The following is a 12,451-nucleotide window of genomic DNA, read 5'->3' on the forward strand; positions in this document are numbered from 1 at the left end:
CCCTCCCAGCAGAGTCTGACATTGCCTCCCTCTCTGTCCCAGGAGAGCCAGGGGATGCCGAGTTCCCATTGGGAATCGCGGATCCTTCAGGGATCCATCATGACGGCGACACTGGGATCTCCGGAGCACACCTTCATTGACAGGATCACCCTGGCAGCGATGGAAGATACCGGCTGGTACCGGGTCAATTACCAGCTGGGCCAGGCGCTGCCCTGGGGGCAAGGTCAGTCCCACACACCCCCCCGGGGGTGGGGAGAGACAGGGAACTGTGCACGGTGCTCCGAGTGTGGGTCTGACCCAGGGATAGGGAGACGGGAACTGTGCACGGTGCTCCGAGTGTGGGTGTGACCCAGGGACAGGGAGACGGGAACTGTGCACGGCGCTCCGAGTGTGGGTCTGACCCAGGGGGATAGGGAGACGGGAACTGTGCACGGTGCTCCGAGTGTGGGTCTGACCCAGGGATAGGGAGACGGGAACTGTGCACGGTGCTCCGAGTGTGGGTCTGACCCGGGGATAGGGAGACGGGAACTGTGCACGGTGCTCCGAGTGTGGGTCTGACCCAGGGATAGGGAGACGGGAACTGTGCACGGTGCTCCGAGTGTGGGTCTGACCCGGGGATAGGGAGACGGGAACTGTGCACGGTGCTCCGAGTGTGGGTCTGACCCAGGGATAGGGAGACGGGAACTGTGCACGGTGCTCCGAGTGTGGGTCTGACCCAGGGACAGGGAGACGGGAACTGTGCACGGTGCTCCGAGTGTGGGTCTGACCCAGGGACAGGGAGACGGGAACTGTGCACGGTGCTCCGAGTGTGGGTCTGACCCAGGGGGATAGGGAGACGGGAACTGTGCACGGTGCTCCGAGTGTGGGTCTGACCCAGGGGGATAGGGAGACGGGAACTGTGCACGGTGCTCCGAGTGTGGGTCTGACCCAGGGATAGGGAGACGGGAACTGTGCACGGTGCTCCGAGTGTGGGTCTGACCCAGGGGGATAGGGAGACGGGAACTGTGCACGGTGCTCCGAGTGTGGGTCTGACCCAGGGGGATAGGGAGACGGGAACTGTGCACGGTGCTCCGAGTGTGGGTCTGACCCAGGGGGATAGGGAGACGGGAACTGTGCACGGTGCTCCGAGTGTGGGTCTGACCCAGGGATAGGGAGACGGGAACTGTGCACGGTGCTCCGAGTGTGGGTCTGACCCAGGGACAGGGAGACGGGAACTGTGCACGGTGCTCCGAGTGTGGGTCTGACCCAGGGGGATAGGGAGACGGGAACTGTGCACGGTGCTCCGAGTGTGGGTCTGACCCAGGGGGATAGGGAGACGGGAACTGTGCACGGTGCTCCGAGTGTGGGTCTGACCCAGGGATAGGGAGACGGGAACTGTGCACGGTGCTCCGAGTGTGGGTCTGACCCAGGGGGATAGGGAGACGGGAACTGTGCACGGTGCTCCGAGTGTGGGTCTGACCCAGGGGGATAGGGAGACGGGAACTGTGCACGGTGCTCCGAGTGTGGGTCTGACCCAGGGGGACAGGGAGAGGGGAAGTGCTCCCGCTGTGTGTGATGTGAGTGTTTCCCCAGGTCGAGGTGATATGTTCGGATTAACCACGATGTGTCACAATGACACCTTCGGATACTTCTGCACAGGAAGGTAAAATCACGGATAACACGGGAGGAACGGGGAAGGGGTTTGGGGTCCATGGGGGGACGGTGTAGAGCGGGAGGGAACGGGGAAGGGGTTTGGGGTCCATGGGGGTCGGTGTAGAGCGGGAGGGAACGGGGAAGGGGTTTGGGGTCCATGGGGGGACGGTGTAGAGCGGGAGGGAACGGGGAAGGGGTTTGGGGTCCATGGGGGGACGGTGTAGAGCGGTAGGGAACGGGGAAGGGGTTTGGGGTCCATGGGGGGACGGTGTAGAGCGGGAGGGAACGGGGAAGGGGTTGGGGTCCATGGGGGGACGGTGTAGAGCGGGAGTGAATGGGGAAGGGGTTCGGGGTCCACGGGGGGACGGTGTAGAGCGGGAGGGAACAGGGAAGGGGTTCGGGGTCCACGGGGGGACAGTGTACAGCGGGAGGGAACGGGGAAGGGGTTTGGGGTCCATGGGGGACGGTGTAGAGCGGGAGGGAACGGGGAAGGGGTTTGGGGTCCATGGGGACTGTGTAGAGCGGGAGGGAAGGGGAAGGGGTTTGGGGTCCACGGGGGGACGGTGTAGAGCGGGAGGGAACGGGGAAGGGGATTGGGGTCCATGGGGACTGTGTAGAGCGGGAGGGAAGGGGTACAGACTTGATGGAATATCTCCCTGACCTCTGTCCTGTGTTGTGCAGTGGCCTGGGATGTCATTACCTGCACAGGGAGAAGGGCAGGTGTGAGACCGATGTGTTCCTGGACGGATGCAGGATATATAAACCGCTGCTCAACCAGGTGAGGTTTATTCCGAGGGGTCACGGGACACAACACAATTCCTGGGCTTCCCTCTCAGACCTCCTTCCAAGGTCAGACTGAGACCCCAGTGATACATCCCCCTCCCAAAGCCCTGTCCCACCGTCGGGGACAGAGGCTGGGAATCCTGCAGCGAGTAACTCCCCTCCTGACCCTCCCCCCAAAGCCCTGTCCCACCGTCGGGGACAGAGGCTGGGAATCCTGCAGCGAGTAACTCCCCTCCTGACCCTCCCCCCAAAGCCCTGTCCCACCGTCGGGGACAGAGGCTGGGAATCCTGCAGCGAGTAACTCCCCTCCTGACCCTCCCCCCAAAGCCCTGTCCCACCGTCGGGGACAGAGGCTGGGAATCCTGCAGCGAGTAACTCCCCTCCTGACCCTCCCCCCCCAAAGCCCTGTCCCACCATCGGGGACAGAGGCTGGGAATCCTGCAGCGAGTAACTCCCCTCCTGACCCTCCCCCCCCAAAGCCCTGTCCCACCATCGGGGACAGAGGCTGGGAATCCCGCAGCGAGTAACTCCCCTCCTGACTCTCCCTCTCTCTGCCACCCCCTCCCTCCCTCCCTCTCTCTCCCTCCCCCCTCCCTGTGTATCCCCCCCTCCTGTTATCCCTATTTCCCTTCCCGTCACAGAGCGAGTGTTGGAAAGTGGGGAACACCACCACCGGGAATCTCAGTGCGACCGGGGAGATTTATGGAGACAGCAGCCGATGTTTCTTCGCCAACTTGAGCCGGGAGGTGAGCCCGAGTGTCCTGGCCCTTCAGCCCATCCCAGTCCGTGCTGGCCCCAAACTCAAGTGGTTCCCCCCTGCCCTGCTCCTGGCCCATTCCCCCCCCTACAAACCTGCCCTGTCTGTGCCCTTCCCCGAGTGTCTATTAAACACTGTCACTGTCCCCACCCCCACCTTCCTCAGGAAGGTCATCCCACACACGGCCCACCCTCTGGGGGGAGAAACATCACCCCCCCCCCCCCATGTCCTTTTTAAATCTCTCTCCTCACACCTTCATTATCTACCCCCCCTCACCCTCCAACAGAGGGGTCAACTCCCCCACCCCAGGGGAAAAGACCTTGTCTATTTACCCTATCCATGTCCCCCTCGTGATGTTATAACTCTCTAGTTCTGGGCTCCCCCACCCCAGGGGAAAAGACCTTGTCTATTTACCCTATCCATGTCCCCTCGTGATTTTGTAAACCTCTATAAGGTCACCCCTCAGCCTCCGACGCTCCAGGGAAAACAGCTCCCTGGAGCTCACACCCTCCATTCCCGGGAACGTCCTGGGAAATCTCTCCTGATCCCTCTCCGGGTTAACCGTCTCCTTCCTGTAACGGGGAGACCAGAACTGGACCCAGTATTCCCGAAGAGATCTCACCAACATCCAGTACCACCTCAACGTGACATCCCCAACTCCCTGCACTCCAAGGGTCTGAGCAATAAAGGGAAGTGAGCACAACACCTTCTTAACACACCCCCCTCCCCATCTCCCTGTGACACAGACTTCAAAGGATGGTGTCCCTGAGCCCCTAGGTCCCTCTGTTCTACAGCACCACACCCCCCCTCCCCATCTCCCTGTGACACAGACTTCAAAGGATGGTGTCCCTGAGCCCCCTAGGTCCCTCTGTTCTACAGCACCTCACCCCCCCTCCCCATGTTTATCCAGCTCATACTCCATCTGCCCTCCCCCCAGCCCACTGCCCCGTTGTGATTGGAGATAACTGTCCCCTACACGCTGGGTCTTTACCCCCCCCCCCGCTGACCTCTGTGTCCTGCTGTGTCTCACCCTCTGTCCCTGACACAGGCTCCCTCTGCTGAGGTCATCCCTCCAGTCGGACGCTGTTACCTTCATCGGTGTCTCGGCCAGGACGTCTTCGAGGTCAAGGTTCAAGGGTCAGACTGGCTGCCCTGTTCGGCCGGGGCCAGCATCCAGGTAGGTCCCAGGTCAAAGGGCATCGGACGCCATTCAGCCCTCACTGAGATCAGGCTAACCCACCGAGAGTCTCCCTCCCTCCTTCAGAACGGTCCCTCAGCCCTCACCGAGATCAGGCTAACCCACCGAGAGTCTCCCTCCCTCAGAACGGTCTCTCAGCCCTCACCGAGATCAGGCTAACCCACCGAGAGTCTCCCTCCCTCCCTCAGAACGGTCTCTCAGCCCTCACCGAGATCAGGCTAACCCACCGAGAGTCTCCCTCCCTCCCTCAGAACGGTCTCTCAGCCCTCACCGAGATCAGGCTAACCCACCGAGAGTCTCCCTCCCTCCCTCAGAACGGTCTCTCAGCCCTCACCGAGATCAGGCTAACCCACCGAGAGTCTCCCTCCCTCCCTCAGAACGGTCTCTCAGCCCTCACCGAGATCAGGCTAACCCACCGAGAGTCTCCCTCCCTCCCTCAGAACGGTCTCTCAGCCCTCACCGAGATCAGGCTAACCCACCGAGAGTCTCCCTCCCTCCCTCAGAACGGTCTCTCAGCCCTCACCGAGATCAGGCTAACCCACCGAGAGTCTCCCTCCCTCCCTCCCTCCCTCCCTCAGAACGGTCTCTCAGCCCTCACCGAGATCAGGCTAACCCACCGAGAGTCTCCCTCCCTCCCTCCCTCCCTCAGAACGGTCTCTCAGCCCTCACCGAGATCAGGCTAACCCACCGAGAGTCTCCCTCCCTCCCTCCCTCAGAACGGTCTCTCAGCCCTCACCGAGATCAGGCTAACCCACCGAGAGTCTCCCTCCCTCCCTCAGAACGGTCTCTCAGCCCTCACCGAGATCAGGCGAACCCACCGAGAGTCTCCCTCCCTCCCTCCCTCCCTCAGAACGGTCTCTCAGCCCTCACCGAGATCAGGCTAACCCACCGAGAGTCTCCCTCCCTCCCTCAGAACGGTCTCTCAGCCCTCACCGAGATCAGGCTAACCCACCGAGAGTCTCCCTCCCTCCCTCAGAACGGTCTCTCAGCCCTCACCGAGATCAGGCTAACCCACCGAGAGTCTCCCTCCCTCCCTCAGAACGGTCTCTCAGCCCTCACCGAGATCAGGCTAACCCACCGAGAGTCTCCCTCCCTCCCTCCCTCCCTCCCTCAGAACGGTCTCTCAGCCCTCACCGAGATCAGGCTAACCCACCGAGAGTCTCCCTCCCTCCCTCCCTCCCTCAGAACGGTCTCTCAGCCCTCACCGAGATCAGGCTAACCCACCGAGAGTCTCCCTCCCTCCCTCCCTCAGAACGGTCTCTCAGCCCTCACCGAGATCAGGCTAACCCACCGAGAGTCTCCCTCCCTCAGAACGGTCTCTCAGCCCTCACCGAGATCAGGCTAACCCACCGAGAGTCTCCCTCCCTCCCTCAGAACGGTCTCTCAGCCCTCACCGAGATCAGGCTAACCCACCGAGAGTCTCCCTCACTGACAGCCAAGATAATGAGGATATAACGCGGGTGATAACCGTGCATAACTTTAATCTTCGTGCATTATAGTGAGCGTATTTGTCTGTGTCCGAGCGGGTCTGTGTCTGTGAGTGAGCGTGTCTCTGCGTCTGTGTCTGTGAGCGTGTCTCTGCGTCTGTGTGTGTGTGTCTGTGAGTGAGCGTGTCTGAGTGTGTGTGTGTGTCTGTGAGTGAGTGTGTCTGAGTGTGTGTGTGTGTGTCTGTGAGTGAGCGTGTCTCTGCGTCTGTGTCTGTGAGCGTGTCTCTGCGTCTGTGTGTCTGTGAGTGAGTGTGTGTGTGTCTGTGAGTGAGCGTGTCTGCAAGAGTGAGCGTGTCTCTGCGTGTGTGTGTGTGTCTGTGAGTGAGCGTGTCTCTGCGTCTGTGTGTGTGTGTGTCTGTGAGTGAGCGTGTCTCTGCGTCTGTGTGTGTGTGTGTCTGTGAGTGAGCGTGTCTGCGCGTCTGTGTGTGTGTGTGTCTGTGAGTGAGCGTGTCTGCGTCTGTGTGTGTGTGTGTGTGTGTGTGTGTGTGTGTGTGTGTGTGTGTGTGTGTGCGCGCGCGCGTGTCTCTGCGTCTGTGTGTGTGAGTGAGCGTGTCTCTGCGTCTGTGTGTGTGTGTGTCTGAGAGTGAGTGTGTGTCTGAGAGTGAGTGAGCGTGTGTGCGTCAGTGAGTGTGCGTCTGTGAGTGTGCACGTGTTTGTGCCTGTTTGCACATGTCCCTGTCTGTCTGTCTGTGTCACACACTGTGCCCACACCTCACCCCATGTGTTTAGGTACCAGGGTACCACGGGCAGCTCTCCTGTCCCAGGGGAAGGCTCTGCCAGACGGGGACTGGCGAGGGAGAGGAGCGAACAACAGAGAACACCCTCCTGGGGTCCCCGAGCCCCGGATCCCGGCCCCTGGAACCCACTGACAGCCCCCGGCCCTGGGTGAGAGTGACGGTCTGGTTGGCGGTCAGTGGGAGTGCAGGCTGCAGCCGGATGGAGGACGATGGGGAAGCAGAGGAGGGGATAGGGAGCCTGGTCAAGAGCACCAACATTCCCAGGTAACGGAGGGTTGGTGCTGAGGGAGTGGGCACTGTCGGAGGGTCAGTGCTGAGGGAGCGGGCACTGTCGGAGGGTCAGTGCAGAGGGAGTGCCGCACTGTCGGAGGGTCAGCGCTGAGGGAGCGGGCACGGTCGGAGGGTCAGTGCAGAGGGAGTGCCGCACTGTCGGAGGGTCAGCGCTGAGGGAGCGGGCACGGTCGGAGGGTCAGTGCAGAGGGAGTGCCGCACTGTCGGAGGGTCGGTGCTGAGGGAGTGGGCACTGTCGGAGGGTCAGTGCTGAGGGAGCGGGCACTGTCGGAGGGTCAGTGCTGAGGGAGTGCCGCACTGTCGGAGGGTCAGCGCTGAGGGAGCGGGCACGGTCGGAGGGTCAGTGCAGAGGGAGTGCCGCACTGTCGGAGGGTCAGCGCTGAGGGAGCGGGCACGGTCGGAGGGTCAGTGCAGAGGGAGTGCCGCACTGTCGGAGGGTCAGTGCTGAGGGAGTGGGCACTGTCGGAGGGTCAGTGCTGAGGGAGCGGGCCCTGTCGGAGGGTCAGTGCTGAGGGAGCGGGCCCTGTCGGAGGGTCAGTGCAGAGGGAGCGGGCCCTGTCGGAGGGTCAGCGCAGAGGGAGCGGGCCCTGTCGGAGGGTCAGCGCAGAGGGAGCGGGCCCTGTCGGAGGGTCAGCGCAGAGGGAGCGGGCCCTGTCGGAGGGTCAGCGCAGAGGGAGCGGGCACTGTCGGAGGGTCAGCGCAGAGGGAGCGGGCACTGTCGGAGGGTCAGTGCTGAGGGAGTGGGCCCTGTCGGAGGGACAGGGAGGTGTGTGGGATCCTGCTGTGCCTCCCTACCCCCTGTCTGTCTCCCCCTCCCCCCCTCCAGGTGCCAGGTGAGAGACCCCAGGCTGTGTAGCCCCTCGGAGGTTTGCTTCGAGCTGGTGGAATATTCCGGATGTTGTCGGTTCACCGTCCCCTTCCTGCTGGGGCTCCTCACACACTCCCTCCGTCAGGGCAAGCTTCACCTCCTCACCACCCAGGGGAACTGTACCGCCATCAGCATCAGGTAAGGCTCCCTCTACACTGTACCCCCACCCCAGGGACAGGGGGTTAGATACAGGGTAACGCTCCCTCTACACCGTCCCCTTCCTGCTGGGGCTCCTCACACACTCCCTCCGTCAGGGCAAGCTTCACCTCCTCACCACCCAGGGGAACTGTACCGCCATCAGCATCAGGTAAGGCTCCCTCTACACTGTACCCCCACCCCAGGGACAGGGGGTTAGATACAGGGTAACGCTCCCTCTACACCGTCCCCTTCCTGCTGGGGCTCCTCACACACTCCCTCCGTCAGGGCAAGCTTCACCTCCTCACCACCCAGGGGAACTGTACCGCCATCAGCATCAGGTAAGGCTCCCTCTACACTGTACCCCCACCCCAGGGACAGGGGGTTAGATACAGGGTAACGCTCCCTCTACACCGTCCCCTTCCTGCTGGGGCTCCTCACACACTCCCTCCGTCAGGGCAAGCTTCACCTCCTCACCACCCAGGGGAACTGTACCGCCATCAGCATCAGGTAAGGCTCCCTCTACACTGTACCCCCACCCCAGGGACAGGGGGTTAGATACAGGGTAACGCTCCCTCTACACCGTCCCCTTCCTGCTGGGGCTCCTCACACACTCCCTCCGTCAGGGCAAGCTTCACCTCCTCACCACCCAGGGGAACTGTACCGCCATCAGCATCAGGTAAGGCTCCCTCTACACTGTACCCCCACCCCAGGGACAGGGGGTTAGATACAGGGTAACGCTCCCTCTACACCGTCCCCTTCCTGCTGGGGCTCCTCACACACTCCCTCCGTCAGGGCAAGCTTCACCTCCTCACCACCCAGGGGAACTGTACCGCCATCAGCATCAGGTAAGGCTCCCTCTACACTGTACCCCCACCCCAGGGACAGGGGGTTAGATACAGGGTAACGCTCCCTCTACACCGTCCCCTTCCTGCTGGGGCTCCTCACACACTCCCTCCGTCAGGGCAAGCTTCACCTCCTCACCACCCAGGGGAACTGTACCGCCATCAGCATCAGGTAAGGCTCCCTCTACACTGTCCCCCCACCCCAGGGACAGGGGGTTAGATACAGGGTAACGCTCCCTCTACACCGTCCCCTTCCTGCTGGGGCTCCTCACACACTCCCTCCGTCAGGGCAAGCTTCACCTCCTCACCACCCAGGGGAACTGTACCGCCATCAGCATCAGGTAAGGCTCCCTCTACACTGTACCCCCACCCCAGGGACAGGGGGTTAGATACAGGGTAACGCTCCCTCTACACCGTCCCCTTCCTGCTGGGGCTCCTCACACACTCCCTCCGTCAGGGCAAGCTTCACCTCCTCACCACCCAGGGGAACTGTACCGCCATCAGCATCAGGTAAGGCTCCCTCTACACTGTACCCCCACCCCAGGGACAGGGGGTTAGATACAGGGTAACGCTCCCTCTACACCGTCCCCTTCCTGCTGGGGCTCCTCACACACTCCCTCCGTCAGGGCAAGCTTCACCTCCTCACCACCCAGGGGAACTGTACCGCCATCAGCATCAGGTAAGGCTCCCTCTACACTGTCCCCCCACCCCAGGGACAGGGGGTTAGATACAGGGTAACGCTCCCTCTACACCGTCCCCTTCCTGCTGGGGCTCCTCACACACTCCCTCCGTCAGGGCAAGCTTCACCTCCTCACCACCCAGGGGAACTGTACCGCCATCAGCATCAGGTAAGGCTCCCTCTACACTGTACCCCCACCCCAGGGACAGGGGGTTAGATACAGGGTAACGCTCCCTCTACACCGTCCCCTTCCTGCTGGGGCTCCTCACACACTCCCTCCGTCAGGGCAAGCTTCACCTCCTCACCACCCAGGGGAACTGTACCGCCATCAGCATCAGGTAAGGCTCCCTCTACACTGTACCCCCACCCCAGGGACAGGGGGTTAGATACAGGGTAACGCTCCCTCTACACCGTCCCCTTCCTGCTGGGGCTCCTCACACACTCCCTCCGTCAGGGCAAGCTTCACCTCCTCACCACCCAGGGGAACTGTACCGCCATCAGCATCAGGTAAGGCTCCCTCTACACTGTCCCCCCACCCCAGGGACAGGGGGTTAGATACAGGGTAACGCTCCCTCTACACCGTCCCCTTCCTGCTGGGGCTCCTCACACACTCCCTCCGTCAGGGCAAGCTTCACCTCCTCACCACCCAGGGGAACTGTACCGCCATCAGCATCAGGTAAGGCTCCCTCTACACTGTACCCCCACCCCAGGGACAGGGGGTTAGATACAGGGTAACGCTCCCTCTACACCGTCCCCTTCCTGCTGGGGCTCCTCACACACTCCCTCCGTCAGGGCAAGCTTCACCTCCTCACCACCCAGGGGAACTGTACCGCCATCAGCATCAGGTAAGGCTCCCTCTACACTGTACCCCCACCCCAGGGACAGGGGGTTAGATACAGGGTAACGCTCCCTCTACACCGTCCCCTTCCTGCTGGGGCTCCTCACACACTCCCTCCGTCAGGGCAAGCTTCACCTCCTCACCACCCAGGGGAACTGTACCGCCATCAGCATCAGGTAAGGCTCCCTCTACACTGTCCCCCCACCCCAGGGACAGGGGGTTAGATACAGGGTAACGCTCCCTCTACACCGTCCCCTTCCTGCTGGGGCTCCTCACACACTCCCTCCGTCAGGGCAAGCTTCACCTCCTCACCACCCAGGGGAACTGTACCGCCATCAGCATCAGGTAAGGCTCCCTCTACACTGTCCCCCCACCCCAGGGACAGGGGGTTAGATACAGGGTAACGCTCCCTCTACACCGTCCCCTTCCTGCTGGGGCTCCTCACACACTCCCTCCGTCAGGGCAAGCTTCACCTCCTCACCACCCAGGGGAACTGTACCGCCATCAGCATCAGGTAAGGCTCCCTCTACACTGTACCCCCACCCCAGGGACAGGGGGTTAGATACAGGGTAACGCTCCCTCTACACCGTCCCCTTCCTGCTGGGGCTCCTCACACACTCCCTCCGTCAGGGCAAGCTTCACCTCCTCACCACCCAGGGGAACTGTACCGCCATCAGCATCAGGTAAGGCTCCCTCTACACTGTACCCCCACCCCAGGGACAGGGGGTTAGATACAGGGTAACGCTCCCTCTACACCGTCCCCTTCCTGCTGGGGCTCCTCACACACTCCCTCCGTCAGGGCAAGCTTCACCTCCTCACCACCCAGGGGAACTGTACCGCCATCAGCATCAGGTAAGGCTCCCTCTACACTGTACCCCCACCCCAGGGACAGGGGGTTAGATACAGGGTAACGCTCCCTCTACACCGTCCCCTTCCTGCTGGGGCTCCTCACACACTCCCTCCGTCAGGGCAAGCTTCACCTCCTCACCACCCAGGGGAACTGTACCGCCATCAGCATCAGGTAAGGCTCCCTCTACACTGTACCCCCACCCCAGGGACAGGGGGTTAGATACAGGGTAACGCTCCCTCTACACCGTCCCCTTCCTGCTGGGGCTCCTCACACACTCCCTCCGTCAGGGCAAGCTTCACCTCCTCACCACCCAGGGGAACTGTACCGCCATCAGCATCAGGTAAGGCTCCCTCTACACTGTACCCCCACCCCAGGGACAGGGGGTTAGATACAGGGTAACGCTCCCTCTACACCGTCCCCTTCCTGCTGGGGCTCCTCACACACTCCCTCCGTCAGGGCAAGCTTCACCTCCTCACCACCCAGGGGAACTGTACCGCCATCAGCATCAGGTAAGGCTCCCTCTACACTCTCCTTCCCCCCCCATCCCAGGGACAGCACGGGGTTAGATACAGAGTAAAGCTCCCTCTACACTGTCCCCCCCCCATCCCAGGGACAGGGACAGCACAGGGTTAGATACAGAGTAAAGCTCCCTCTACACTGTCCCCCCCCCCATCCCAGGGACAGGGACAGCACAGGGTTAGATACAGAGTAAAGCTCCCTCTACACCGTCCCCTCTCCATCCCCTGGGTTGGGGAGGGTGTAAAGATCCCTGTACATGGGGGGAGTTTGTGTAGGGCTCTCTGTACCGGGGGACAGGGCGGGACGTCGGGCTTCCTGTACGGGGGGGGACAGGGCGGGGCGTCGGGCTCCCTGTACGGGGGGGGGACAGGGCGGGGCGTCGGGCTCCCTGTACGGTGTCAGGCCGGGCGTCGGGCTCCCTGTACCGGGACAGGGCGGGGTGTAGGGCTCCCTGTCCAGGGTCGGGCTGGGCGTCGGGCTCCCTGTACAGTGTCAGGGCGCGTGTAGGGCTCCCTGTACAGTGTCAGGGTGGGGCGTCGAGCTCCCTGTACACACAGGAAGAGCCCGTACTGACCGGTGGATGTGTTTCTCCCTCAGGTCCGGGAACACCGATGGGGGGCAGGGCTGGGTGTAGGGCTCCCTGTACCGGGACAGGGCCGGGCGTCGGGCTCCCTGTACCGGGACAGGGCCGGGCGTCGGGCTCCCTGTACACCCAGGAAGAGCCCGTACTGACAGGTGGATGTGTTGCTCCCTCAGGTCCGGGAGCACCGATGGGGGACAGGGCTGGGTGTAGGGCTCCCTGTACAGGGACAGGCCAGGCGTCGGGCTCCCT

General features: G+C 62.4%; 1 protein-coding gene across 1 annotated transcript; it reads left to right on the forward strand.

The window, feature by feature from the left end:
* Window positions 1-47: 47 nt before the first annotated feature.
* On the forward strand, window positions 48-7,906 carry LOC132812700 (ciliated left-right organizer metallopeptidase). Its single transcript, XM_060822990.1, has 7 exons — window positions 48-223; window positions 1,573-1,642; window positions 2,314-2,410; window positions 3,057-3,161; window positions 4,221-4,349; window positions 6,587-6,858; window positions 7,712-7,906. Exons 1-7 carry the CDS (start codon window positions 55-57, stop codon window positions 7,893-7,895), a joined length of 1,026 nt encoding a protein of 341 aa, XP_060678973.1. The 5' UTR covers window positions 48-54; the 3' UTR covers window positions 7,896-7,906.
* The last annotated feature ends 4,545 nt before the right edge of the window (window positions 7,907-12,451 follow it).

This window comes from Hemiscyllium ocellatum, unplaced genomic scaffold (assembly GCF_020745735.1).
Source record: "Hemiscyllium ocellatum isolate sHemOce1 unplaced genomic scaffold, sHemOce1.pat.X.cur. scaffold_2914_pat_ctg1, whole genome shotgun sequence".
Taxonomy (NCBI): domain Eukaryota; kingdom Metazoa; phylum Chordata; class Chondrichthyes; order Orectolobiformes; family Hemiscylliidae; genus Hemiscyllium; species Hemiscyllium ocellatum.